General features: G+C 38.0%; 7 protein-coding genes across 12 annotated transcripts; 5 read left to right on the plus strand and 2 right to left on the minus strand.

Annotated features, from left to right (window-relative positions):
- Positions 1–102: 102 nt before the first annotated feature.
- LOC130731022 (nifU-like protein 1, chloroplastic) lies at positions 103–1193 on the minus strand. Of its 2 annotated transcripts, XM_057583202.1 has the most exons (3): positions 685–1193; positions 378–600; positions 103–226 (listed from the first exon to the last, which is right to left on the minus strand). In XM_057583202.1, exons 1-2 carry the CDS (start codon positions 1147–1149, stop codon positions 406–408), a joined length of 660 nt encoding a protein of 219 aa, XP_057439185.1. In that variant the 5' UTR covers positions 1150–1193; the 3' UTR covers positions 103–226; positions 378–405. The 2 variants fall into 2 exon arrangements, with proteins under 2 accessions (XP_057439185.1, XP_057439184.1); XM_057583201.1 differs by having other exon boundaries at positions 103–600; positions 685–1192.
- Positions 1194–4103: 2910 nt separating this feature from the next.
- On the plus strand, positions 4104–10335 carry LOC130731024 (long chain acyl-CoA synthetase 1-like). 2 transcript variants are annotated; one of them, XM_057583206.1, is made up of 20 exons: positions 4104–4249; positions 4630–4891; positions 5182–5245; positions 5323–5412; positions 5524–5580; positions 5674–5722; positions 6099–6175; positions 6282–6321; positions 6409–6503; positions 6746–6913; positions 7184–7294; positions 7740–7827; positions 7897–7963; positions 8066–8141; positions 8318–8435; positions 8948–9193; positions 9301–9440; positions 9534–9716; positions 9859–9978; positions 10085–10335. In XM_057583206.1, exons 2-20 carry the CDS (start codon positions 4746–4748, stop codon positions 10136–10138), a joined length of 1989 nt encoding a protein of 662 aa, XP_057439189.1. In that variant the 5' UTR covers positions 4104–4249; positions 4630–4745; the 3' UTR covers positions 10139–10335. The 2 variants fall into 2 exon arrangements, with proteins under 2 accessions (XP_057439189.1, XP_057439188.1); XM_057583205.1 differs by lacking the exon at positions 4104–4249 and having other exon boundaries at positions 4502–4891.
- An 849-nt stretch (positions 10336–11184) lies between these two features.
- Positions 11185–13624, plus strand: LOC130731027 (protein FAR-RED IMPAIRED RESPONSE 1-like). The gene is made up of 4 exons (XM_057583212.1): positions 11185–11453; positions 11717–11859; positions 11976–13159; positions 13263–13624. Exons 2-4 carry the CDS (start codon positions 11719–11721, stop codon positions 13615–13617), a joined length of 1680 nt encoding a protein of 559 aa, XP_057439195.1. The 5' UTR covers positions 11185–11453; positions 11717–11718; the 3' UTR covers positions 13618–13624.
- Positions 13625–13680: 56 nt separating this feature from the next.
- Positions 13681–14416, plus strand: LOC130731029 (uncharacterized). Its single transcript, XM_057583215.1, has 2 exons — positions 13681–14010; positions 14105–14416. Exons 1-2 carry the CDS (start codon positions 13765–13767, stop codon positions 14297–14299), a joined length of 441 nt encoding a protein of 146 aa, XP_057439198.1. The 5' UTR covers positions 13681–13764; the 3' UTR covers positions 14300–14416.
- Positions 14417–14506: 90 nt separating this feature from the next.
- Positions 14507–17550, minus strand: LOC130731025 (protein MAIN-LIKE 1-like). The gene is made up of 4 exons (XM_057583207.1): positions 17393–17550; positions 15881–16867; positions 15036–15796; positions 14507–14944 (listed from the first exon to the last, which is right to left on the minus strand). Exons 2-4 carry the CDS (start codon positions 16860–16862, stop codon positions 14606–14608), a joined length of 2082 nt encoding a protein of 693 aa, XP_057439190.1. The 5' UTR covers positions 16863–16867; positions 17393–17550; the 3' UTR covers positions 14507–14605.
- Positions 17551–17698: 148 nt separating this feature from the next.
- LOC130731028 (pentatricopeptide repeat-containing protein At4g02750-like) lies at positions 17699–19399 on the plus strand. Its single transcript, XM_057583214.1, has one exon. It carries the CDS (start codon positions 17813–17815, stop codon positions 19394–19396), a length of 1584 nt encoding a protein of 527 aa, XP_057439197.1. The 5' UTR covers positions 17699–17812; the 3' UTR covers positions 19397–19399.
- A 360-nt stretch (positions 19400–19759) lies between these two features.
- Positions 19760–25980, plus strand: LOC130731026 (long chain acyl-CoA synthetase 1-like). Of its 4 annotated transcripts, none has more exons than XM_057583208.1 (20): positions 19760–19899; positions 20518–20689; positions 20878–20941; positions 21019–21108; positions 21211–21267; positions 21355–21403; positions 21806–21882; positions 21990–22029; positions 22115–22209; positions 22346–22513; positions 22847–22957; positions 23112–23199; positions 23279–23345; positions 23474–23549; positions 23744–23861; positions 24203–24448; positions 24542–24681; positions 24747–24953; positions 25050–25169; positions 25277–25980. In XM_057583208.1, the coding sequence occupies exons 2-20, from the start codon at positions 20544–20546 to the stop codon at positions 25328–25330; spliced, it is 2013 nt and encodes a 670-aa protein (XP_057439191.1). In that variant the 5' UTR covers positions 19760–19899; positions 20518–20543; the 3' UTR covers positions 25331–25980. The 4 variants fall into 4 exon arrangements, with proteins under 4 accessions (XP_057439191.1, XP_057439192.1, XP_057439193.1 ...); XM_057583209.1 differs by having other exon boundaries at positions 19787–19899; positions 20527–20689; XM_057583210.1 differs by lacking the exon at positions 19760–19899 and having other exon boundaries at positions 20542–20689; positions 24771–24953.
- Positions 25981–26553: the final 573 nt, after the last annotated feature.

Here is a 26553-nt window from a genome sequence, read left to right on the forward strand (position 1 = left end):
GTTAGTATAACCATATTTAGTGGTACACCACGATCGTTAATCACAAATTAATGTTACTTATATATAGGCTAATTTAGATAATCCGGAAAAGTGAAATCATCATGAGAGAAGTATCGATATAATTGCAAAATGAGTGAATGATCATATTGGTCTTTGACAGTATGAGTCGCTGACGAGTTCGTCATTAAAAGAAAGAAATACTCGGTTTAGTCCCCAATGTTAGTCCCTGTAATGTATGACTAATCACAAATTAGCAAGTGTAGTGATCATAATGAGAAACTATAGTATAGCAACAGAACAATTGCAAAGCAAAGCACCCATCTATAAGCATATGCATTCACACACATCTTAATCAATCTTGTTCTTCCACTATTTACCTGCCTCAACTCAACTGTGCAGAAAAATTCATACACTGGTGGTGAAGGTAACATTGAGAATATCTGGAAACTTCTCCTTGATAGCAGCTTTGATTCCTGATCCAATGGAGTCAGGTCCAACATAATCCACATGACAGTCACTGCCTTCAACAGACAACACCTGCACACTCCCTCCAAAATTCTTGATAGCAGGTCTCAATATCTCAAGATGATTATTCACAGCCTGAAATCACAAACCACAATTCTCAACATTCATCATTTCATATTTTCATATCATTCCAAAGAAGAAGAAGAAAAAAATTCTGACCTCAACAGTGGTTTCTTTTGGTTCTTCATCATAGACTTGCACTATATCTTTAACCGCATCTCCGAATTTCTCCTTGAGAACGCGCTCGATCCCCAATTTCATGGTTGTGGTTGAGCTAGGGCAGCTTTCGCATGCTCCTTGGAGCTTGAGAGAAATGACGCCGTTCTCGACGGAAACGACTTCGACGTTGCCGCCGTCGGAGATGAGATATGGCCGGACATCTTCGAGGACGAGGTCGACGTTGGGAGCGGTGAGGTCGAATTTCGCGGCGGAGTACAATCCCGGAGAAGGAGAAGAAGAAGAAGACTGGTTCTGATTGGTTGAAGAAGCGAATCTGATGGTGCTTGAGGTTCTCTTTGTGAAATTGGTGACTGCCAAATTCAGATGATGAAGACGGTGAGGGTGATGAAGGTTTTGATGAACTGTGAATTTCATCATCGAAGAAATGGAGGTTAGAGACGCCATGGTAACTCAACTGAATCACAGAATCGAATGCACAGTGACCACGATTTTCTCGTTTTTTTGTTGGTTAAAGAATTTTTCGAAGATGGGTTGGGCTATTGGTCTTCCAACCGGTGCGGGAGCCCAACTCCTGTGGACTGAGAGAGGATTAGAGCCCATCTCTTATGGCTCATTACTAATAGATGGGCCTCATCACATAATTTCGCACCCCTTTTAATGTAGTAAAAAACTATGATACCTCTCTCACTTAAGTTCTTTGTACCAAAAAAAAAAGTTCTTTATCGGGTTCAGAAAACCCGAAATTGTATGGTAACTTACTGTTCCTTCCGAGAATTAAACCTGAAACATATGTCAGCGCTTTCGAGATGCTAAACCCGAGTAATGTATTTTCATGACTAATGTTCTGGGAGTTGTTATTCCGGAATGGAAACATGCTTGTTTCAAGATTTTGAAAACCCATAATGTTTAGTTTATGATATGTGTTCTAAGTTTTTCAATTCTCATAAGACAAAATCCAACACTTATGGGAACTTGAAAAACCGAGTTGTGTTCCGTATTTTTAAAATCTGATTTTTTGTAAACATATTTGCATTTCGAGATCTAGAACCCGAAATGTAAAAAAGATGGAGTTGCGACAACGATGAAGATGAAGGTTGCTGAAAAGTGGGAGAGAGAGGGGTAATTGTGGGGTTTAAAATAAAGGAGAACTATTTTGGGGTTTAAAATTATTGGGTAGAATGTTAAATTATATTGTTAGGGTGAAAAATCTAACCCCTTTTATCATCACTTTATCCTTTTGATTATTCCGAATATATTCTTTGATAAAAGTACAAAAAAATAATGGATATCTTTTACACAAAAGATGTAACTATAAGAGAGTCATTCTCGTAATTTCCTGTTGAAATAAAATGTGAATGAGAAAAGGTTACACAATAAACAAGAGTTGAGCCGTTTTATAAATGAATTGACCCACACAACCATTGCCTTGAAGTTTTGTAGCGAATTTATGTGAATGTTGTCAAAATCACTTGTGCTCTTAGCCCTTGTTTTAGCTGAACCACTCCAACTCTATTTTCTCTTTTATCTCATTTTACCTACTTTTTATTCTCATGTCTCTTATTTTTCTATAACATCACTAATCATATCTCAAGCTTATCAAAAAAAAAAAAAAAAAAAAACTAATCATATCTCAAAATTACTCTTACTTATATTTCTATCCCTTACATGAGTGCGAATGAAATGAGTGTGCACATCATTTCGCACACAGCTATTATACCACTCGTTTACGAAATAACAAATCTCCTGGACGTAAAAAGTTGGTTGAGCTCAAACAATTACAAATTTACAATTACATTGACGCCAATCAATACACCATACTATCTTACACAATTGGTTTGGTTTGTTTGAGGGTTTGGTAACAGTAAACCACAGGTAGTTCAATTTCATGGACATGAGGGTTTTTCCATTGAAGGATCACCCCAGGTTCTGCTTTCATGATAGTCTTACTATTTTACAATTATGAATCGTGATTTTGTTTTAAACAAGTCAAGTTACTATTCCTTAGGAAAATAAATTATTAGCTAAAAGGAGTGGTTGCGTTCAAAACACAGTAATTTCAGAAACTATATCTCATAAGATTTGGTAAGCTATTATGACGATTCCGCATAAACAAACACGGGTAGGGAACAAATCAACAAACAAACTAGAAAATCAGCAACCAATCCATACTCCCCAAATAGGTATGTGTGATTTTAACATTTCATTGCCTAGTGAGGAATTCACAACTGCCTAAAGAAAAAGTCAATACAATCGTGCATGTTCTCATAAGAAGAGTTTTATTCATTTTTTATCTTGAAGTGAATGCTAACATTTATCTTTTTATAAGAAGAGTTTCGTTTATTTTTTATCTTGAAGTGAGTACTGACACTCTGTTAACACTAAGGAACATTTACAATCAATGTGAAACTAACATCTCTCTAGAACATTAGTTACTTCACATATAATTAAAAATTAAATATGATTACAAAGTTGAGACTAAAGTTATGGTTAAAAACAGCCACAAAAATTATATAAACGAAAGACATTTGTTAGTTAGAAAATGTATTTCCGTGTATTATCACTCCTCATTAAAAAAAATTACAAAACCATTTAAAATGTTGTACAGGATATTAATTTTATGTTTTAGTGTTGTCTTTTTATAATTGATTGTGTAAGCTACCCATCAGGGTGATTTAACTTCTCCTTAATTGACAATAAATTCGTTCACTTTTTTTCTGTAAAAAAAAATTCATTCATTTTTGAAAAAGTTTTGAAGATTTTAAGCAATTATCCTTAATATTATTGGTCCTGAGGTTAAATCACATTCATGAATTATTTAGACAGCCCTTAAAGCATCTCCAATGCAAGGTTCTTAGTTCTTATTTTTTAGTTAAGAACTAAGAACTGAGTTCTTAACCATTGGAGGAGATGACGTGGAGTTCTTAGTTCTTACAAATAAGAACTAGGTTCTTATATAAGATGTTTTACTTTTTGAGTTCTTAGCATGAAAAGTTATTTTTTTCTCTCTCATTCTTGATTTAATTTAGGTATTGAATTAACATTTAAATTTAAATCAAAATTATATGAAAGTAAAAAATATTACTACTATAATGATATTGTGAGACCAAATGAATAGTGCTAAGAACTAAGAACTAAGAACTCATGGTTGGAGCAAAATTTATATAGAATTGCTTAAGCACATGTGGCAGTACGGGCCCACATGAATAGTGCTAAGAACTCAGAAATAAGAACTAGTATTGGAGATGCTCTTAATGTTTCCATCTAATAATCAAAATTTATTCTCTCAAATTGATCAAAATCAAATCACTTTTATCAAACCAAACAGCATCCAAAGAAAAAAAAAACACTTTGTTCATCCCTTTCGACATGGAACCATGAACGTAATAAATGGAATTCATGATACAAGAGGTTTCGCTGATTCTTCTTCAACTACCCCACCAATTTACAGCTCCAATCATTTTCCTATAAAACTCTCTCAACATTGTTCTTAGGCCTTCATTCCAATTGCAATTGCATATTTGCATGTGTCACTTCCAAGTGAGAGGTAAATTGGATTTTATCTTTTTCTTTTGTAAATTGCAATACCATCACTTTGCGTTTTCTGTGGGCTAGTTTCATTTTTTAGATACAGTAGAGACGTTGATTATATGAATTGATTATAATAAAGTGTGCCTTGAATTTTCCTTTGTTTGATAAAAACTACTCTGTCATTCTCCTTCATGTTCCTTGGTGCTTGGAACCCGGTTTTCACTTTCCAGAACTTGCTTTTTAATATTGCATGTATATCTATATGCTTGGTAGTTACTAGTTGGTACTAATCCACATATATGTTACTACGTCATGCTTTGTTTTTGTCACATTAAAACATAGCATACATTTTTTAACCAACTTTCGAAATTGGAATCACTTCCACTTCACAAATAGGGACTCGGTTGAAGGACAATAACTTGATCAAGTCGGTGTTCTTCTTTTGCTTCTCAAGAGTTCTTGTTGGCTTATGCTTGTTTTGTTCAAGTTCCATAGTGTGTTGATAAAGGAGAATGAAGAGTTTTGCAGCAAAGGTTGAGGAAGGAATAGAAGGTACAAATGGCAAACCAACCGTTGGTCCAGTATATAGAAACCTCCTCTCCAAAAATGATTTTCCTCCACCGGATCCTGAATTAAATAGCGCTTGGGATATTTTCAGGTAAATTCATGCAAAGTTTGAGAATGAAAGCAAATATATTATTGAGACCTTGGATACAAGCTTATTAGAGTTTATTCGAGCTTATCTACTAGAAAATGCATTAAATTAGCTTCAATAAGTGCTCTTTGGTTTTCATCCAAACGGGTACATAGTCCATAATAAACTTCATCCATATAATGTGATGGAGTTAATCAAATATCAGTATGATGATAGATAGAAGTTTAGTGTTTGATAAATGAAAGATAATGAGTATTTAGGGAACTTTGATATCATTGCTTTGATGATTGCAGTGTGTCTGTTAAAAAATATCCTCAAAACCGTATGCTGGGATGGCGTGAATTTGTTGATGGAAAGGTATGTTATGGAAATTCATTTTATTTTGTGAGCATGTCAACAAGACAAGGAAATTGATTTTTGTTCATGGTATATAGTTTGGACCATATGTCTGGAAGACATATAAGGAAGTCTATGATGAAGTTCTGCATATTGGTTCAGCTTTAAGAGCATGTGGTGCTGAACCTGTAAGTGCTTGCAATGGGACATCTTTTGTCATTTTTAAGTACGGTACACTGGTATTCTTTAAAGGAAAACTTCTTAGTTCTTAATGTTTTGTTGGTGTGGTCCTATCATAGGGCTCTCGAATTGGAGTTTATGGATCAAACTGCCCTCAGTGGATTGTGGCAATGGAGGTTTACCTTTACACTTTGAGTTAATCTGAAGTTTTCGCCATTGATCCTTACATAATCCTATCACAATTCATAAATATTTTTATATTGATGTAGGCTTGTTGCGCGCACAGCCTGGTTTGTGTACCTCTCTATGACACCCTTGGTATGTTTTTTTCCCACAAATTTACTCATCCCCTGTTTTCTCTGTTTTTCTGCAATTAGAAGTTGAACCTGAACCTACAAATGATCCTAGTAACCAAGTGCCATCTTTTGGATTTTGTTCCTTTTTATTTCTATCAGTAACCATAGCTGATTTTTTTTCCCGGATTTGGTGTGAATTTTTAAGAGTACAATAGTTATTGGATCTTAATAAAGCAACATTAGGATTTTAAGGCTTTTTTTGCTGGTTCTTGCTTGTTTGTGTTTCTCATTCATTTTCATTATTTACCAGAAACTGGTCTGTTTTGAATTTACTTATTTATATCCTAGATTATTCTTCATATATTGTTGATTTGAAGCATTTCAAACGCCAATTGCAGGGGCTGGTGCTGTAAATTTTATCGTCGATCACGCAGAAGTAGATTTTGTGTTTGTCCAGGATAAGAAGGTTATGCAAGTAAGAATCACTTTCTTGATATGAATCGTTTTAAGCTCCAGATGAATTCATATATCAGATATTCAGAAGTAAATAGAGGTTCTGATTTTACATATAATGTTTTCAGCTTTTGAATCCTGATTGCAAATCTGTTCAACGACTGAAAGGTAAAGTTATGGCTACTGGCGCTTGTTGAGCTTAGCCGTGATGCAACTTAATAGGAAACATTTAACTGAGTTTGGTTGTGGATACAGCGATGGTGTGCTTCACTTCAATAACAAATGAAGAGAAAGATAAGGCTAACAGCATTGGAATTAAGCTATATTCATGGAAAGAGTTCTTGTACACGGTTAGTCTGTAAAGAAATTTTCATCATACTACACATGTCTAATACAGAAAGAAGAACTACTCTTTTCCATAATAGTATAGAAATATATATGCACCAGTAGGTTTGTTCACTTTCTGCGCCGACTTTTTTAAAATGGTTGTTGAAACTTGTTTGTATTAATGGTGTTATGTACTTATGTACTGCATCCTAACATTTTCAGAAACCTTTTTAAGAATACATCATAACAGTTTACTACTATGCAGGGACAAGAAAAACCATCAACCATTTCACCACCTCAGGCTTATAATATCTGCACAATAATGTATACAAGTGGAACCACTGGAACCCCAAAGGGTGTTGTTTTGACGCATGAAAACATAACTTCTTTTGTAAGGGGAATGGATCTTTTCATGGAACAATTTGAAGAAAAGGTAAATCTGGTACTTGATCCACTGGAAAAGTTGTGATACTATTTTTCCTTCACTCCATAAGTATGAATCAACTACTAAAGAAACTTTTAGACAAAAAATTGTGTGAAAATTCTTCTAATACCAACCCCCAACTATGTAGTTTTCTGCGTGAAACTTAATAATATGGATGGATCAACTTCACCCTTAGGTTGTTTGTATGAGAAAATACTCATGACTCTCATGGTGTTTAGTGATATACTTTTTCTGACATGTGTATCTTACTTTGCATAGATGACTGTAGAGGATGTGTATTTATCCTTCCTCCCATTGGCTCATATCCTTGATCGCACAATTGAGGAGTACTTTTTCCATAAAGGTGCATCTGTTGGCTACTACCATGGGGTATGTTCATGCAGGAATATTTTAATGATTTGGATTTACTTGATTATTTTATATGAGTGGAAAAGACAAGAAGGAGAAGATGCTAACAATAGGGTCATATAAGTTGTTCAGTTTTCCTTTGTCACTCACAATGTGTGTATGTGTGAGTGAGAGAGAGAGAGAGAGAGAGAGAGAGAGGCAGTGACTTACATGTTTGGACCAGTAGACAATGTAGTAAGAAAAATGCTAGCAACACAATCTTGAATACATTTTGTAAGATTGGTTTATTTTTTAAAAAGATAATACAGTTGCCTTTTATATTGATCATTAAGTATAGTCATCAGGATTATATTTCTCCATGAGATTTTTCATCTATATGTGAAATCAGAATTGAATAATTTACCTAGGTAAGAAGTAATTCATTCACTACTAAATCTTATGAATTTCCGGAATCTCTAACATGAAGGATACAACTGCATTGAGGGATGATTTGATGGAATTGAAGCCAACATTGTTTGCTGGGGTCCCTCGGGTCTTTGAAAAGATCTATGAAGGCAAGTTCACACACTCCAGAAAATTTATATCAATTCAGTATCAAACTTATTCAAGATCATCTATTTCAGGTATCAAGAAAGCAGTGGAAGAACTCAATCCATTGAGGAGAACAGTTTTTGGCTTGCTCTACAAATAGTAAGTTGGTATTCTATAACTATAATTTTGAATAAAATTTGGTATAGGTAAAATTTCCTTTATGTGGTGTTTTTTCTAAACTTCATCTATATTTTGATACAGTAAACTTGGTTGGATGAACAAAGGATATAAACAGTGTAATTCATCACCGTTAGCAGATCTATTAGCCTTCAGAAAGGTTATACTTGGATCTCCTCTTTACTAAAAATACTATTGTCTCTCCTGCTCTGCTTCTACAGAAGGCCAACTTCCCAATGCTTGCCATCTATCTATCTAAAAAATTGACACACTTCTTATGTGGTGAACTTTCTCTAAATCTCCACTCTTCTCCTTCCCCCTTGTCCTGTGAATCAGGTAAAAGCTCGGCTAGGTGGGCGTATTAGACTTATAATAACTGGAGGTGCACCCTTGAGCTCTGAGGTAGAAGAATTTTTGCGTGTTACTTCTTGTGCCTTTGTATGTCAAGGCTATGGTAAGGAAGTCTCTTTGTTATGCGGTTAGGATTCTCTATTGTCACATATTGAATTTAGATTCGCAGGAAATCCTAAATTCACACAGTCATGGAACATGAGCCAATCGATTAAGACCAGACGACTCAGATTTTAAACTGATTGTTACAGTCCGATCTTTGATAAAGGATGAGCGGTTCGATATTTGATAGTATAATTCAGATTCTTTGACTATGTAAATTTAGGACTTCTCTGACTGCAATTTGCAGGGAACCCAAACCTGTCACATGTCAAGTGAAACTTTGTGTCTATCTCTTTCTTTCTGTATAAATATTCAAAGGGTCCTACCTATTTACTTCATATGGACAGATAGACAAACAAAAAAAATTAACTTGATATTATCATTTGAACTTTCATAAGAGGTTCCTGATCACTTGTTATTATGCTGCATATAAGTAGGATAGAACAATACTGTTAGGACTTGGGACACAACATTCTATACAATGAAACACTTTAACACTGATTATTAATCCAGGCTTGACTGAAACTTGTGGCTCCACAACTCTTGCCTTTCCTGATGAAATGTGCATGTTGGGTACTGTTGGTCCTGTATCTGTATACAATGAATTGCAGCTCGAGGAGGTTCCAGAGATGGGCTACAATCCTCTTGGAAGTCCTCCAAGTGGTGAGATATGTCTGAGAGGGAAAAGTGTGTTCACTGGATACTACAAAGACCCTGAGTTAACAAGGGAAGCCATAAGAGATGGATGGTTTCACACAGGTTTAAACTTGAACTGTTATTTCCAGCGTCAAAAACTGAACTTCTGTTTTGAACATTTATAACATGTTATAATCTGACTATTCCATTGCTTGGTAATGTATCCTCAGGGGACATTGGAGAAATGCAACCTAATGGTGTTGTTAAGATTATTGATAGGAAGAAGAATCTTATAAAACTTTCTCAAGGAGAGTATGTCGCTCTTGAACATTTGGAAAATGTATATGGAATCACTCCAATAGTAGAAGATGTAAGCATCTTCATGGTTTCAGTACTGTTAACATGTTCAATTTTCAATCCTTAGTTTCTAATAGGTTTGTGATTATTTGTGTTTTTCTGGAAGATATGGGTTTATGGAAATAGCTTCAAATCATCACTAGTTGCAGTGGTAGTTCCAAATGAAGAAATCACCAAGAAGTGGGCTTATTCAAATGGTCACATGGCTTCTTTCACTCAACTATGTTCTCTTGATCAATTGAAGAAACAAGTGCTATTTGAACTCAAGCTGACCGCAGAGAGAAATAAGGTAACATCTATGGATATTGTATAGATCAACAATTGCATCATTCTTTATTATTATTTCTTCAAGACTATATATTCTATATCAGGTTTTAGGTGCTTCAATAATACATTTTTAACTTTTGAACTTGTCTCTTTCAACACATTAGCTGAAGGGATTTGAACATATCAAAGGGGTGATACTAGAGCCACATCCATTAGACATGGAAAGAGATTTGGTGACTGCAACAATGAAGAAGAGAAGAAATAATATGCTCAAATATTATAAGGTAAGTCAATATCCTTTTCTCACTCTTCCTTACTCTCTTAGTATTTAATCTTGTTGAAGTACTTACACATGTTTCAATTTCTGAAATTTTTTTGACTTTATAACAGGTTGAAATAGATGAAGTATACCGAAGTTTGGGTGAAGATAAATATAAGCTTTAAGGCTTCACCAGGGATGAGGCAGTGCAATAAAATAACTATTTTGTACCAATTGTTCCCAACCCCAAACTCCCACCTATCACGTATGTAATGTTGTTCTTGTTGCCAGTTTATGATGTAATGTGTGTGTATTATCAATTATGCCAATAACAATAAGCAACGCAGATTCATTGGAAATATAAAAGGAAATTCATCTCTCACTCATTCTAACCCATTTTATAACTGATCAGCTGCACTTATTGTTGAGCCTTCACACAAAGATGAAAGAAAAACAAATCTTCTAAGATTGATATGGTGAGGTCGAAGGTAGAGTAACTTAGTAAACCGTTATGCATGCCCGAGGTGTATGCGTAGCATACATATTTTAACTAGTGTTTTGATAGATAGACATTGAATTGTGTATACTTCTCCTATACACTAACTTTTGTGGAAGTTTTTAATGGCCACGAAATTTCATGTCAGTATAACCTCACACAAAAGTGGATGTACGAGAGTGAAATACACAATTTAGTGGTACACCATGATTATTAGTCATTTTACTTATACATAAGCTAATTTAGATAGTTCCGAAAAGTGAAATGGTCAAGAGAGAAACATATGATATAATTTGCAAAATGTGTAAACGATCATATTGGTCTCTAAAAGTATGAATCGCTAACAAGTTAGACTTAAAAAAATGAAAATTTTAATTTACTCCCCAATGTTAGTCCTTGTATGACTAAATTGGACATTTTCTTCTTTCAATTAGGTTTGTCAATGGGTCAGTTTAGGTCGAACTCGAGCTAAAATAGTCAATTTTTCGAGTGAAAACATCAAAATACTAGACCCCCCACTGGCCGACGATTTTATCACGTGAATCGTGTTTTGGTCGGTAGTGATTTTTTGGCCAATCATACTTTCAGTCACGAACTTGTTCCACACTTTGAATGACTAATTTGAGGGAGTTGGGTTTGGGGCCCCCCCTATGGGGCTCCGCGCCCCACCTCTTTTTTTTTAACCCATAAATGCCCTACGGAACTTAAACTTCCGTATTCTATGTATTCTATAAAATAGAATACGGAAGTTAAAATTCCGTATTATAACTCTGACAGTCATCACCTTTTCCACCATTACTCCTCCCTCCACCAACCCCTCCACCATTACTCCTCCGTCACCAACCCCTCACCAGCCCCCTTAACCCCCTCAATGCCTCCAGACCACCCTCTCTCTCACCCTCTCCTACCTCACTTTCATCCTCACTTCCATTCTTCCTACCACCACCACCAACTCCTTCATTGGCAAGCTCTCCACCATTGGATGCAAAAAGATAGCATTTGAGGTAAGTGTTGTTAGTTGTTTGTTGTATGTTGTTAGTTTAAGTAGTTGAAGTTGTTAGATTAAGTAGTTAGATTAAGTAGATTAAGTAGTTAGAATGATGATTTTCTGAATTCTGAGATGTGTTAAAATACGGAATATAAAGTTTCGGAGTCTATACGAAAATTAATATACCGTATTCAATACGAATTATAAATTTCCGTATTAAATACGAATTATAAAGTTCCGTATGCAATATGGATAATAAAGTTCCGTATTCTCTTCCAGGGATGACAGAATCATTTTTATTTCATGAATCCCAATTGATTGAAGTTGGATTGAACAATGCTCAACCTGAAGAGGTGCCACCACCAGCATTTGTACCCCCGTGTATAAGTATAGATGTCTCGCATTTATTTACAACTGATCAGGTATTCTTTGAACAGATTTTTGCATTGTTTTGAAAGTGTAATATATCAATTCTTATTATGTCTTGATCACCCTTGTTTATGCCTTGTTTGTGTGTTGGGTATGCATCATTGAACAGATTTTCCCTACCCGTGATGATCTTATCAATTGGGTTCATGGAATTGCGATTGAAAATGGATATGTTGTGTTGATCACAAAGTCAGATAGCGGTGGGAATGGAAGCAGAAAAGCTTATGTCATGTTGGGGTGCGAGAAGCATGGTAAGTATGTTCCCTACAGAGACCCTGACCTTGTTGAAGGAACGAGAACACAAAAGACAGAATGTCCTTTTAGACTAAAAGGACGACCTATGAAAAATGGCATAGATAGAGATTGGCGGCTAAAGGTGATGGAAGGTACACACAACCATGAACCAGCTAGGTCACTACTTGGCCACAATTTTGTTGGTCGTCTAAATTCCGAAGAGAAGGAGCAAGTGGAAAAAATGTCAAAGAGTTGGGTTCCACCGAGAAAGATGTTGTTGACTTTGAAGGAAAACAATCCTTTAAACTTGACTACCATATCTCAGATTTATGGTGCTTGCAAGAGGTTAAGAAAATCCCTCCGCGGGTCATTGACAGAAATGCAACACTTGTTGAAGAAGTTGGACGGTGACAAGTACGTCCACTTTGAAAGACATGAGCCTGGATCGGAAGTCATTAGGGATGTATTTTGGGCTCATCCAAATGCTATCAAACTGTTCAACACATTTCCATATGTAGTGATTATGGATTGCACATACAAGACAAACAAATATAAAATTCCATTGTTTGAGATTGTTGGACTGACTTCCACAGATAAGACATACTCCATAGCCTTTTGCTACATTGTTAATGAGGGCACAGATGACTACGTTTGGGCACTGGAGTGTATGAAGTCTCTATTAGCTGATCAAGCCATGTTGCCTAAGGTGATTGTTACTGACAGGGATCTTGCCTTATTGAGTGCTGCTAAGCAAAGCCTTCCCAACACCAGCCATTTATTATGCTTGTGGCACATCAACAAGTGTGTTTTGGCAAAGTGCAAACTCTATGTTGGTACAGATGATTTTGCTGAATTGGTTATGGGGAAGTGGGGAGAGGTGGTGGATGCTGCAACAGTTGAAGAATTTGAAGTTCAATGGATGCAATTGTTTAATATGTGCAAGGACAAATACAGCAACTTTACCTCCTATTGTTCTACTACATGGTTGGTCCACAAGGAAAAATTTGCCAAGGCATGGACAAATCATGTGATGCACTTTGGAACAACAACAAGTAACAGGTACAAAAATTATATGAGCTTAATTTATGCCTTGTTATATGTTTTTCATTTGATAGATTGTTTACATTGGAGAGTTAATAAGATATCTGTTTGTTGTTTGCAGGGCTGAGGGTGCACATGCCAGTTTGAAGAAGATGTTGCGGGATTGCAAGGGTGACCTAGCCACTTCTTGGGATGCGTCGCATAGTTTGACATGTAATCGACATACTGAAATATTAGCATCGTTTGAGCGCAGTATTCACAGAATTGATCACATTTTCATGTTCCCATTTTACACAAATATTAGAGGATTTGTGTCAAACAAATGCCTGCAGCTCATCGACGATGAACATATAAGAATGAAGTCCTACGGCGGATGCGATTGCTTGTTGAGAGAGACTCATGGACTACCTTGCGGTTGTGAACTTGCAGGTCACCGGTCAACCACTCTCTTGTCAATTAATTCTATTTGTTATTGAAAGTGACACTTTTGTGAACTTGCAGGTTACTGTGGCTATAGAGCCATTGCTGAATTACTGGGACTACCATCAGGTGAGGAAGGTTGGCCATGTGTTAGGGAAGCGTTGATAGACGAACTTGAACGACACAGAGGATTGTATGATGAAATGTGGTCCAGACATGTGGTTAATGCCTTACATTCTCGACTCACTCTTCCTCCTGGTCATCCGGCTACCGAGGATAAATGGATGCAACTGCCAGAGATGGGATACCTTGTAGCAACCAGGTTCCAAGTGGTTTTCATATCCATCTCTTCTCAGGGTTGTTGGTCATACCTTCCACTAAGAGGAGAAGGTCCACCTCCTGTACATCGTGTTATAGCTGTTGGTCATGTGATAAATCACTTTGTACAGGTATTTTTTTATTGCGTACACTAATATCCAGTTTGTGAATTAATTTGTTGTATTTGTAAGTTATCTAATTTTATTGTTATTCTCTATAATGTAGCTCCATCTAACTCCTGGACATTCTATGCCGCCAATTGCTCTCCAGTGGGAACGGTATGTTGATCCTATATCAGTAAGCTGGTGCGTCCCATATGTTACACGTTTACACAGGTTCACATCAGAATTAGAAGCTTGGTTTGTTACTTTTGGTGTTCCTCTTAGTCACCAAAGCTATGTAGACATCACCACAGACTGACGCCACACTTTGTGTAATATTCATTTGTAAACGCTCTGTAATATTAATCTGATGGGCCTTGCCCTTATGTTGTTCATTGCTGCTTTTAATAATAGTAATTTGATGGTCATTGGTATATTGATGGGCCTTATGTTACTTATCTTGCCTTTCATTATTCACGGTGTAGTTATACAGGTTATTTTTCATTATAAGAGTCTAAACATAATAGGTGGAAATAGAAAGCGTGGTTAATATAAAAAGAGTCCATACAATGTCGTCACATGTCATAATATAAAAGTACACAAAAAAATATATACAAATATACAGTCACTCGCCCCGACCCCTACCGCCACCCCTACCGCCACCCCTCCGACCTCTAGGTCCACGAGCTCTGCCTCCACGAGCGCCCTCTGCAGGTGCACCCTCTCCACGGGCTCTGCCTCCACGGGCTCTGCCTCCACGCGCTCTACCTCCACGACCTCTGCCTCCTGCAGCTCCAGCTCCTCGGACAGCAGCAAAGGCTACTCCCTGGGTACCGATGAATGCGCTGGATCTAATAAGATCCAGCGCCCTCTCAGTGAGGGATCGGGCATGCGTGCCAACTGCAAGAGCATCTGGCACCTCCAGTGACTGCTCCAACAAGTCCACGACCCGACGCACAACCGTCTGCAAAAATAATGTACATAAATGTGAGTGTACAAATAAAATATCATGAACAAAAAATCACAATTGCATGAAAAATAAAATTCAAACTTACCACAGCACTGAACTCCTCCCTCCTATCATCAGGGATGATGAACCGATGGGACACACCGCCATACCACCTCATGTACTCCTCCACAGCCTCTCCCGAATGAGTAACAGGGATCCCCTGAGGGCGCAGGTGCGGCACAAAATCAGCATAGGCAGCATCTGCGGTCTCAGCAAGGGACCCAGTCGTCTGGATCTCGGAGGGGTGTCGAGGGACATCCTGGATGTAGCCAAACTGGCGCAGAACCCTCTCTGGTAGATGTCGTCGAACAACACGGCCAAATGGCGTCCGGATGTAGCCAGAATACATGGCCCTCTGATCCCGTGGTCGATGAGCCCGATGGTCCTCAAATGGGGTCCATATAATGTCATCCACCGTCAGCTCATCGAGCATGACTCGCCTCTCATCGAGGCCTGCATGCCCGACCCGGGACATAACCCACCGCCGCGCCCTAGGCTGGTCCTGTGAGTACTCCGGATCCGCCCTCCGGATAATGACGCGATCAGAAAGGTACTCGTAGGCCCATCCTAGCAAGAGTGAGCTGAAACCTCCCATCTGGGCCGTCCCCCTCCTGGACGCTCGATCAAGCTGGTCGTACAACGTAGCGAGCGCAATTGCGCCCCACGCGTACTCGGACACTCGACCGAGATCCTGCAACATACCTATCCAGTAGACGGTCGTGTGGTATCCACCGCTCTTGCTAGCAAAGAGCGTCGCGCCTAGCTGGTTCACCAGCCAAATCCGTGCAGCGTCCTCATATCGGTGCTCTACAATGAAATGAATTCAGTTAACAGTTAATAACAATACAATAATAATAGATACTATTTAATCAAGTAATAATTAAGACATACCCTCCAACGCAGCATCATACAGGGTCTGCAAGACCCCAAAGCGAATAGTCTGGCTCCTGTTCTTATCAAACTCAGCATGATAACGAGCAACAGATCCTCCCATCAACTCAGCACATAGCGCTGCACACTCGTCCCTCTCCCCCCTCCCAGGCGTATAGAACCTCGACCCCATTGGGAGATGGAGAAGAGCCGACACGTCGTCCAGGGTGATGGTCATCTCCCCAAACGGCATGTGGAAGCTACTAGTCTCCTCATGCCATCGCTCCACAAGGGCCAAAATGAGGCCTGCATCTGTCTCCGAGTAGCTGCACCAGGGTAGCTGATGAAGACCCGTCTGCTCAATCAACTCTCGAACCCTCCTGTGACTGTCTGAATCACCATCACAAGCAAGGTTCCAAACCTTCCCCCCAGCTGTGGCCACCCTCAAGTGTCGACGGTCCACATACCGCTCGTCTGTGCGTAGGAGTGCATGCCACGTCCAGGGAGCCTTGTGATCAGCATAATGCGTGAGAAGCGACAGATCAACAGGCCCCCCCGGAAACGGCGGCAACCTCTGGATCAGGTCCTCCTCGCCACCCTGTGCCTCTGGCACGACATCAGCATCAACATCAGGAGGAGGAATACTATCCTCGTCATATGACCCCTCCTCGCCGGATGACTCCTCGTCGGATGACTCATCGCCGGATGACTCATCGCCGGATGACGACTCGCCTGATGACTCCTCGCCTGGTGACTCATGGCGAGGTACCTCAACCATGGGAGACGGCGGAGTAGGAACTCGATCAGTAGGCTCAACTGGAGCTGGAGCTGAAGCCTCTACCATGGGCGACTGCATAGAATCAACTGGAGCTGGAGCTGAAGCCTCAACCGCGTGAGAGGTCGCAGCATGATCGCCGCGCCGGCTAGAAGCATGTAATAGCCGGTGTCTATCCTCTGTAGGCCCCGCATCCTCACTAGCTCGAGACCTCTTTCTGTTCTTCATTCTCACTATATATTCAGAGCAAACATTTTCTAAATAAATTCACTGAATAAATTATACTCGCTCAATTACTAAATTTCTCAATTAAATCTCTAAATAAAATCACTAAATAATTCACGATGTTTATAACTAAATTAAAAACATTTTATAAATTAACTAAGCTAATTAGATTAGGTTTTATAAATAAACTAAGCTAATTATATTAAGTTTTATAAAAACATTTTATAAATTAAGTTTATAACTCTAAACAGACACCAAATACGGAACATTAAGTTTCATATCCAATACGGAACATTAAGTTTCATATCCAATACGGAACATTAAGTTTCATATTGAATACGGAATATTATGTTCCGTATCGAACCAGAACTCCATTAACGACATTGCATGATTGGAACTCGCCCCAAAGACCAATTTATACAATTTCAGCCAACCTAACATCTACTTAAGCATAAATCGACTATCCTAGGGTTGAAAGATTCCATAATTTCAAGTTAAATGGTGATTTCAAGTTGAAATCCAAACTTACTTACCTCTAGGTTCAATGCAATGAATGGGGAGAATGGGGTTGATGATGGAGACGATGGTACCCTGTCCAGATGATGATTGAAGCAAGGAGAGCGTCGGTCTCGAAGATTGCAGAGCAAGGGTTGGGAATGGTTTGGAGCGCTGAAATGGGTTTTGAAAAAACCCCTGTCGATTACATAGTAATATAATACGGAACTTTATATTCCGTATTGAATACGAAATTTAATATTCCGTATTCTTGTAAAGGGGGTTTTTCCGTAATTTCCCCACTTTAAGTGGGGCGCGGAGCCCCATAGGGGGCCCCAAACCCAACTCCCCTAATTTGACCATCCACTAATTTCAAAATCATTAAGAAGTTCGAAATGGGAGGACTTGATTGACTCCAATTGTTGAGTAAGACACAAGAGGGGAAAAGAAGAGAAAAGATGCGTGGCGTGAAGAGGTGGTTGTTGCTGAAGCCATGTTCCCGGAACATGTGTACCGTTACAGCTTCACACCTGAACTACATGATCGATGCTTGCATACACAACAACAACATAAAGCAAGCTCGCAAACTGTTAGACGACAACCCCTCATCCCGCAACCTCGTTTCATGGAACATGGTCATGACCGCCTACGTTCAACACCATCAAATTCAACTTGCCCGCGACCTGTTCGATCAAATGCCCCTGAAAGACGCTGTTTCCTGGAACATCATGCTCTCTGGTTTTCACAGAACCAGAAACTCCAATGCCCTTTACCACTGTTTCTCGCAAATGGGAAGGGCTGGTGTAGTCCCCAATGATTACACCATCTCCACATTGCTCAGAGCAGTTATTGGCACTGAGCTGGATGTTTTGGTCCACCAGCTTCATGCTCGAGCATGGCATTTGGCACTCAACATGAATGTGTTTGTTGGGTCTTCGTTGATCAGAGCCTATGCTAGTTTAAGGGACGAGGCGGCTTTACGTCGAGTGTTTGATGATATATTAATGAAAGATGTTACATCTTGGAATGCTTTAGTTTCTGGTTATATGGAACTGGGAAAATTGACTGAGGCTCAAACAACTTTTGATCTAATGCCCCAAAGAAACATAATTTCATGGACCACTTTGGTGAATGGTTATGTCAAGAACAAGCTAATTAACCAAGCAAGGTCTGTTTTTAACCAAATGAGTGAGAGGAATGTGGTGTCTTGGACGGCAATGATTAGTGGGTATGTGCAAAATAAGAGATTTATGGATGCTTTGGAGCTTTTTCTCTTGATGTTTAAGTCCGGGACTTGCCCCAATCATTTCACATTTTCTACTGTTTTAGATGCATGTGCTGGTTGCTCCTCTCTTCTGATGGGCCAGCAGGTTCACCTGTGTATTATCAAATCTGGCATACCAGAAGATGTTGTATCGTTGACCTCGCTTGTGGATATGTATGCAAAATGTGGGGACATGGATGCAGCATTTTGTGTTTTTGAGTCCATTCTGAATAAGAATTTGGTATCGTGGAATTCAATAATTGGCGGTTATGCAAGGCATGGGCTAGCTACCAGAGCATTGGAGGAGTTTGATAGGGTGGAAAAAGCTGGGGTTACACCTGATGAAGTTACGTTTGTGAATGTGTTGTCAGCATGTGTGCATGCTGGTCTTGTTGAAGAAGGTGAAAAGCACTTTGCTAAAATGGTGACCAAGTATGGAATCCAAGCAGAGATGGAGCATTATACTTGCATGGTGGACCTCTATGGAAGAGCAGGGAAATTTGATGAAGCAGAGAAATTGATCAAGTGTATGCCATTTGAGCCTGACTTGGTGTTGTGGGGTGCATTGCTTGCAGCTTGTGGTCTGCATTCAAATGCAGAACTTGGAGAGTATGCTGCAGAGAGGATCCGAAAACTGGAGAGTAGTCATCCTATTTCTTACTCCATGCTTTCTAAGATCCAAGGTGAGAAAGGAATATGGAGCAGTGTGAATGATGTGAGGGACATGATGAAGGAGAGACAGGTCCAAAAGCAGCAGGCTTTTAGCTGGGTTGGGTAATATCTTGCTGTAGATTCAACCATGTGACCAAATTTAGAGTTAAATATGTTTTTAGTCTCAGACTTATAGTGGTGAATCTAAATTGGTGCCTGAAAAAAAGTTCATAGCCTTTGGTCACGCAAATTGTGATAAGTGCTTACAATTTTGTTTCTACGCATGGTAAACATTCAAGACCGTGAGATGATCTCCATCAATGTGCTCAGACGTAGCCTTAGGCTCGTCTGCAGCTTTTTGTGCCTCCCTTGGCCGGACAAAACAATTGGGTACTGAAAAAAGAAGTTGATTATCCCATAGGAGGTCCACGGTGGGTCAGCAGATGCATTGAGTGTACACCACACCAATTGCTTCATGATAGAATGCTAAGAAATTGAAACTAACTGCGTCAGTACTTAGAATACTATGGTGCATGCCAACCAGGGGCACGGGACCCAGAGAACACAGTTGCTGATGAACAGGATGCTCCACTGACGCATTAATGTGCAACTAAGCACATGTGCTAGCAGGTTTCATGATAGTCATAATATTTCGCACTGCATGAATCTTGATTGTGTTTTATACCCAAAAAAGAAGTGCAATAATAGCTAATTGGAGTGGTAGCATTTAAAGTAACGCTATTATAAGACTCACTCATAGGTAGAAGTTATCATGAGTATTTCCACAACCATCCCCTTCATTCCGTTTGGCAATTGCTTGTGTCACCACTACCTTCCAAGTGCCACCCGTGTCTTTAGCTTGCTAGTTCCATCTTTCTCTCCAGTGTCACTTCACACCCCCTTTTATGAAAGATTTTTTCATGCCATTGTATTTTATTATTTGTGTATGTCTTTGCTCACGTATGGTGTATTGGATTTTATCCTTTTCTTTTGTAACTTGCAACCCCATCCCTTTGGGTTTTCACTTTCCAGTATGGTGCTTGAAACCCAGTTTTCACTTTCCAGTACTTGCTTTTTAATTTAACATGTATACCTACTTGCTTAGGAAGTCGGTACTAATCCACATCCATGTTACGTCATGCTTTATTTTTGTCACTTCCTTTCTTGCATCAAATATATAAGTTTACCGTTTTTAAGCAACTTAGAAATCACCATTCATTGCTTTAATTAATTGGGACTTCGTTGAAGGACATTAAGTGTGTTGATCAAGGAGAATGAAGATTTTTGCAGCTACGGTTGAGGAAGGAAGAGAAGGTACAAATGGCAAGCCATCCGTAGGTCCGGTATATCGCAACCTCCTCTCCAAAAATGAATTTCCTCCACTGGATTCTGAACTAAATAGTGCTTGGGATATTTTCAGGTAAATTCATGCAAAGTTTGAGGGTGAAAGACTGAAAGCTAATATATTATAGTCCATAATGAACTTCATCCATATATAATGTGATGGAGTTAATCAAATGTCAATATGATGATAGTTAGAAGTTTAGTGTTTGATTAATGAAAGATAATTTGGTAACTTTGTTAACCTATTTCTTTTGATGTTTGCAGTGTGGCTGTTCAAAAGTATCCTCAAAACCGTATGCTGGGATGGCGTGAATTTGTTGATGGAAAGGTATGTTATGGCAATTCATTTTATTTTGTGTGCATGTCAACAAGACAAGGAAATTGATTTTTGTCCACGGTATATAGATAGGACCATATGTCTGGAAGACATATAAGGAAGTTTATGATGAAGTGATGCTTATTGGTTCTGCTTTACGAGCATGCGGTGCTGAACCTGTAAGTGCTTGCAAAGGGACATCTTTTGTCATTTTTAAGTACAGTGCACTGGTATTCTGTAAAGGGAATCTTAATGTCTATGTTGATATGATCCTATTACAGGGCTCTCGAATTGGAGTTTATGGATCTAACTGCCCTCAGTGGATTGTGGCAATGGAGGTTTACCATTTCTGTGTTCTTCAAGTTTCCACTATTGTTTCTTACTTGGCCCTATTATAATTCATAAATATGTCTATATTGATGTAGGCTTGTTGCGCGCACAGCTTGGTTTGTGTGCCTCTTTATGACACCCTTGGTAAGTTATTTGAACAAATTTACCTATCCCCTGTTTTCTGTCTTTCTGCAATTAGAAGCTGAACCAAGAAATGATTCTATAATCTATAGTAACGAAGAGTCCAAGAGCCCCTTTTTGGATTTTCATAATTTTTTTCTGACTTCCTGCTAATTTATTTCAGTAGTTATGTAATCTTAATAAAGTAGCATGTGGGTTTTTAAGGCTTTTTTTACTGGTTCTTGCTTGTAAGCTCCTGCAGAGATAAATTTGAACAATATGTTTTTGTTTCTCATTCATTTCCCTCAACAATAAATATCTCTGATATTATTTACTAGCAACGGTTGGTATTTCATTTATTTATTTATCTGCCAGATCATTCTTCGTACATTTGTTGATTTGAAGCATTTCAAACACCAACTGCAGGGGCTGGTGCTGTAAATTTTATCATCGATCACGCAGAAGTAGATTTTGTGTTTGTCCAGGATAAGAAGGTTATGCAAGTAAGTATCACTTTCTTTATGTAAATCATTTTAAGATCCAGATTAATTCATATATCATATATTCAGAGGTAATTAGAGGTTCTGATTGGTACAAATAATGTTTTCAGCTTTTGAATCCTGATTGTAAATCTGTTCAGCGACTGAAAGGTAAAGTTATAGCTACTGGCTAGTTCATCTTTGCTATGATGCAACTTAACAGAAAACATTTAACTGAGTTTGGTCGTGGATACAGCGATGGTGTGCTTCACTTCATTAACAGACGTAGATAAGGATAAGGCCAGCAGCATTGCAATTAAGTTATATTCATGGAAAGAGTTCTTGTACAAGGTTAGTCTACAAAGAATTTTCAACACAGTACACATGTCTAATACAGAAAGAACAACCCTTTTCCATAGCAGCACCATTATGTTTGTTTACTTTCTTCACCAATTTTTTTGAAATGGTTGTTGAAACTTTCTTGCAGGGAAAAGAAAACCCATCAACCATTTTAGCACCTCAGGCTTCTAATATCTGCACAATAATGTATACAAGTGGAACAACTGGAAACCCTAAAGGAGTTGTTTTGACACATGAAAACATAATGTCTTTTGTAAGAGGAATAGATCTTTTCCTGGAACAATTTGAAGAAAAGGTAATCTGGTGCCTAGATCCACAGTTCACTTCGTTTGCACAGAGTGATACAACCATAGTTTGTAATTTTGTGTGAATTCAAGTTTTTTTATCTCATGTATGTTGAATTTCCCTTCCATGAGCATGAATCAACTACTAGAAACTTTCTTGATAAATTTTTATGCTTGATAATTCTTCTCATAAGTCATACCAACCCCAACTATGTAATTTGTTGCATTAACTTAATAATATGGATGGATCAATTTTACCCTAGGTTGTTTGGATGAGGAAAACACTCATGGCTCATGGTGTTCAGTGATAAACTTTTTCTGACACATTATCTTACTTTCCATAGATGACTGTAGAAGATGTGTATTTATCCTTCCTCCCATTGGCTCATAGCTTTGATCGCACAGTTGAGGAGTACTTTTTCCATAAGGGTGCCTCTGTTGGCTACTACCATGGGGTATGTTTGGATTTGCTTGATTATTTTATAATAATATAAATATGAGTGGAAAAAACGAGATAGATGCATAAATCAGAATTGAATAATTTACCTTCGTGAGAAGTAATACAATCACTTTTAAATCTTACAAATTTCTGGAATATGTTACATGAAGGATACAAATGCATTGAGGGATGATTTGATGGAATTGAAGCCAACGTTCTTTGCCGGGGTCCCTCGAGTCTTTGAAAAGATCTATGAAGGCAAGTTCATGCACCTGCAGAAATTTTATTTATTTAATATGAGTTCAGTATAAAACTTATTGAAAATCATCAATTTCAGGCATCAAGAAAGCAGTGGAAGAACACACTCCATTGAGGAGAACAGTTTTTGGCATGCTCTACAAATAGTAAGTTTGTGTTCTATAATAGTATATCTTTGAATAAATATTGGTTAAGGTAAAAGTTTGTTTATGTGATTATGTTATGGACTTTGCCGTATGTAGTTTTTCTATATCACGTCTATATTTTGGTACAGCAAGCTTGCTTGGTTGAACAAAGGATACAAACAGTGTAATGCATCACTGTTAGCAGATCTGTTAGCCTTCAGAAAGGTTGTACTTGGATCTCCTCTTTACTACCTTTATCTTACAACTACTATTATCTTTTTGTGATTCCACCTGTTTCTACAAAAGGCCAATTTCCCAATTCTTGCTATTTATCTATCTAGAAACTTGTGACACTTGTACTTATGTGGTGAAAATTCTCTAAGACTACCCTTCTCCCTCCCCCTCATCCTGTGAATCAGGTCAAAGCTCAGCTAGGCGGGCGTATTAGGCTAATAGTAACTGGAGGCGCACCCTTGAGCTCCGAGGTGGAAGAATTTTTGCGTGTTACTTCTTGTGCCTTTGTATGTCAAAGCTATGGTAAGGAAGTCTCTTTGTTATGCAGATTATGATCCTCTCATGTTACGTGTCGAAATTCAAATTTTAATCTTTTTACCGTTCAATATTTGATAAAACATGAGAATCGAATGACTCAGATTCTTGACTGCGTGAATTTAGGATTCCCTGACTGCAGGGAACACAAATACATCACGTTAAGTGAAACTTTATGTCTATTTCTTTCTTCATAAATATTTAGAGGATCCTAACAAAATTTCAACATCATTTGCACTTTCATGAGAGGATAGATCATAGAACAATATTGTTAGGACCTAGGACACAAAACATGATATACAATGAAACAGTGACATTGGTTAATCCAGGTTTGACTGAAGCTTGTGGAGCCACAACTCTTGCCTTTCCTGATGAAATGTGCATGCTTGGTACTGTTGGTCCGGTATCTGTATACAATGAACTGCAGCTGGAGGAGGTTCCAGAGATGGGTTACAATCCTCTTGGAAGTCCTCCAAGTGGTGAGATATGTCTGAGAGGGAAAACTGTGTTCACTGGGTACTACAAAGACATTGAGTTAACAAGGGAAGCCATAAGAGATGGATGGTTTCACACAGGTTGAAACTTGAAACTTATATCTCGAGCCTCAACTTTTTGTGTTATAACATGGTTTCATCTGACTGTGCCATTGTCTGGTATGGTATCCTCAGGGGACATTGGAGAAATGCAACCTAATGGAGTTGTTAAGATTATTGACAGGAAGAAGAATCTTATAAAACTTTCTCAAGGAGAGTATATTGCACTTGAGCATTTGGAAAATGTTTATGGAATCACTCCGAAAGTAGAAGATGTAAGCATCTTCATGAATTCAGTACTATTAATATGTGCAATTTTCAATCCTTAGACTCTTGTTAGGTTTGTGATTTTTTTTTCTGGAAGATCTGGGTTTATGGAAATAGCTTCAAATCAGCACTAGTTGCAGTAGTAGTTCCAAATGAAGAAATCACCAAGAAGTGGGCATATTCAAGTGGTCACATGGCTTCTTTCACTGAACTCTGCTCTCTTGATCAGTTGAAGAAACATGTGCTGTCTGGACTCAAGCTCACCGCTGAGAGAAACAAGGTATCATTAATGGATATTGTAAATATTTTATATCCAGTTTTAGGTGCTTGAATATTGCATTTTTAACTTTTGAACTTGTCTCTTTCAATACATTAGCTGAAAGGCTTTGAACATATCAAAGGGGTCATACTAGAGCCGCGTCCACTAGACTTGGAAAGAGACTTGGTGACTGCAACAATGAAAAAGAAAAGAAACAATTTGCTCAAGTATTATCAGGTAAATCCAATATCATTTTTTCACTCTCCCTTACTCTCTTAGCAATTAAGCATGTTAAGTACTTACACATGTTTCAAGTTCTGAATTTATTTTTGACATTCTAACAGGTGGAAATAGATGAAGTATATCGAAGTTTGACTGGAGATGAACATAAGATTTGAGGTTCCACGAGGGATGAGGCTGTTCAATGTAATAACAAATTTATACCAATTGTTCCCATCCCCAAACTCCCTCGGATGTTTCTCGATGCCAGTGTCGTGGTTCAATTTCATAACAATTTGGCTAAAAAGCACTTTTGACCCCTGATGTTTCAAGTTTGTGCAAATTCTGTCCCTACTCTATTTTTGTCGATGTTTCTACCCCTCATGTTTTCAAACAGTGCATCGTCTACCCCTCATGTTTTCAAACAGTGCAGTGTCTACCCCTGACGGAGGGGTAGACGGTGCACTGTTTGAAAATATGAGGGGTAGAAACATCGACAAAAATAGATAGGGGCAGAATTTGCACAAACTTGAAACATCAGGGGCCAAAAATGCTTTTTAGCCTAACAATTTTATAGCAAATTTGTAACAGACGTTTTTCATATGGGAAAAAAATAATTCACTTGGGTGATACACGTCCCTCAAACAAAGAGCAGAATCATGAATGTGCACATAAGGAACCTGATGGCACAAAGGCCGTATCCCCAACCAGATTTGGATCCTCTCATGTGTGTATTTCACATGACATGGTCATCTGGTAGGATCATCACCATTTATTAATTTTGAAGAAATCCAAAATGGTGGAGGAAGGAAGTTATCATTTTTAATTTCATCTTCTCTAAAAATGCAATCACGACTTTCCTATTTCTTCGCACAATTCAATTTTTACTGCATCATTTTTGAACTTAGGAATTCATTTTTTAGCTTAACAATAAACTAGCACTAAAACTAAAGACATGATTTTAATGAGTAAAATTAATAATGGTGATTGTCAATTAGATTTAGATGATAGACTAACAGGAGGTAGTTGTTTAATTCAATTATTAAAAAAAAAAGAATCTTTGTGAAAAGTTAATAATTGAAGGTAAACTTATTATATTTATTTATAATTAATTTTCTCATTTTGTTATGTGGATTAACATAATTAATTAATTAGAATATATTTTGTTTGATCATTAATATCAATTATATGAATTATTAATTTAATTTTTTTACATGTATTATGATGGATCGTAGATTAGATTTTGTTATTAATTGTCTTATGATGGACTAGATTAGTTAACTTTGTCTAATGAGGGGATCATGGTCTCAACTGGTAATATATAAACTACTGTCTCATTAGGCAATTTATTCTAAGACGAATTATCAGGTCTTGAGAGCAGTTCCTCCCTCCCTCTGTTGCC

This window comes from Lotus japonicus, chromosome 1 (genome assembly GCF_012489685.1).
Source record: "Lotus japonicus ecotype B-129 chromosome 1, LjGifu_v1.2".
Classification (NCBI taxonomy): Eukaryota; Viridiplantae; Streptophyta; class Magnoliopsida; order Fabales; family Fabaceae; genus Lotus; species Lotus japonicus.

Excerpts from the sequence above, each read along its gene's own strand:
- LOC130731022 (XM_057583202.1), bottom strand. The coding sequence starts at position 1,149 with ATGGCGTCTCTAACCTCCATTTCTTCGATGATGAAATTCACAGTTCAT. Across the intron at positions 601-684 it reads CAAAAGAAACCACTGTTGAG|GCTGTGAATAATCATCTTGA; the intron begins GTCAGAATTTTT and ends TTGTGATTTCAG.
- LOC130731028 (XM_057583214.1), top strand. The coding sequence starts at position 17,813 with ATGCGTGGCGTGAAGAGGTGGTTGTTGCTGAAGCCATGTTCCCGGAAC.
- LOC130731025 (XM_057583207.1), bottom strand. The coding sequence starts at position 16,862 with ATGAAGAACAGAAAGAGGTCTCGAGCTAGTGAGGATGCGGGGCCTACA. Across the intron at positions 15,797-15,880 it reads GTATGATGCTGCGTTGGAGG|AGCACCGATATGAGGACGCT; the intron begins GTATGTCTTAAT and ends ATTTCATTGTAG. Across the intron at positions 14,945-15,035 it reads GGGAGGAGTTCAGTGCTGTG|ACGGTTGTGCGTCGGGTCGT; the intron begins GTAAGTTTGAAT and ends TTATTTTTGCAG.
- LOC130731024 (XM_057583206.1), top strand. The coding sequence starts at position 4,746 with ATGAAGAGTTTTGCAGCAAAGGTTGAGGAAGGAATAGAAGGTACAAAT. Across the intron at positions 5,581-5,673 it reads AGTGGATTGTGGCAATGGAG|GCTTGTTGCGCGCACAGCCT; the intron begins GTTTACCTTTAC and ends ATATTGATGTAG. Across the intron at positions 9,194-9,300 it reads AGATGGATGGTTTCACACAG|GGGACATTGGAGAAATGCAA; the intron begins GTTTAAACTTGA and ends ATGTATCCTCAG.
- LOC130731029 (XM_057583215.1), top strand. The coding sequence starts at position 13,765 with ATGTGGTCCAGACATGTGGTTAATGCCTTACATTCTCGACTCACTCTT. Across the intron at positions 14,011-14,104 it reads TGATAAATCACTTTGTACAG|CTCCATCTAACTCCTGGACA; the intron begins GTATTTTTTTAT and ends TCTATAATGTAG.
- LOC130731026 (XM_057583208.1), top strand. The coding sequence starts at position 20,544 with ATGAAGATTTTTGCAGCTACGGTTGAGGAAGGAAGAGAAGGTACAAAT. Across the intron at positions 21,109-21,210 it reads GAGCATGCGGTGCTGAACCT|GGCTCTCGAATTGGAGTTTA; the intron begins GTAAGTGCTTGC and ends ATCCTATTACAG. Across the intron at positions 21,883-21,989 it reads AGGATAAGAAGGTTATGCAA|CTTTTGAATCCTGATTGTAA; the intron begins GTAAGTATCACT and ends TAATGTTTTCAG.
- LOC130731027 (XM_057583212.1), top strand. The coding sequence starts at position 11,719 with ATGACAGAATCATTTTTATTTCATGAATCCCAATTGATTGAAGTTGGA. Across the intron at positions 11,860-11,975 it reads ATTTATTTACAACTGATCAG|ATTTTCCCTACCCGTGATGA; the intron begins GTATTCTTTGAA and ends ATCATTGAACAG. Across the intron at positions 13,160-13,262 it reads GGAACAACAACAAGTAACAG|GGCTGAGGGTGCACATGCCA; the intron begins GTACAAAAATTA and ends TGTTGTTTGCAG.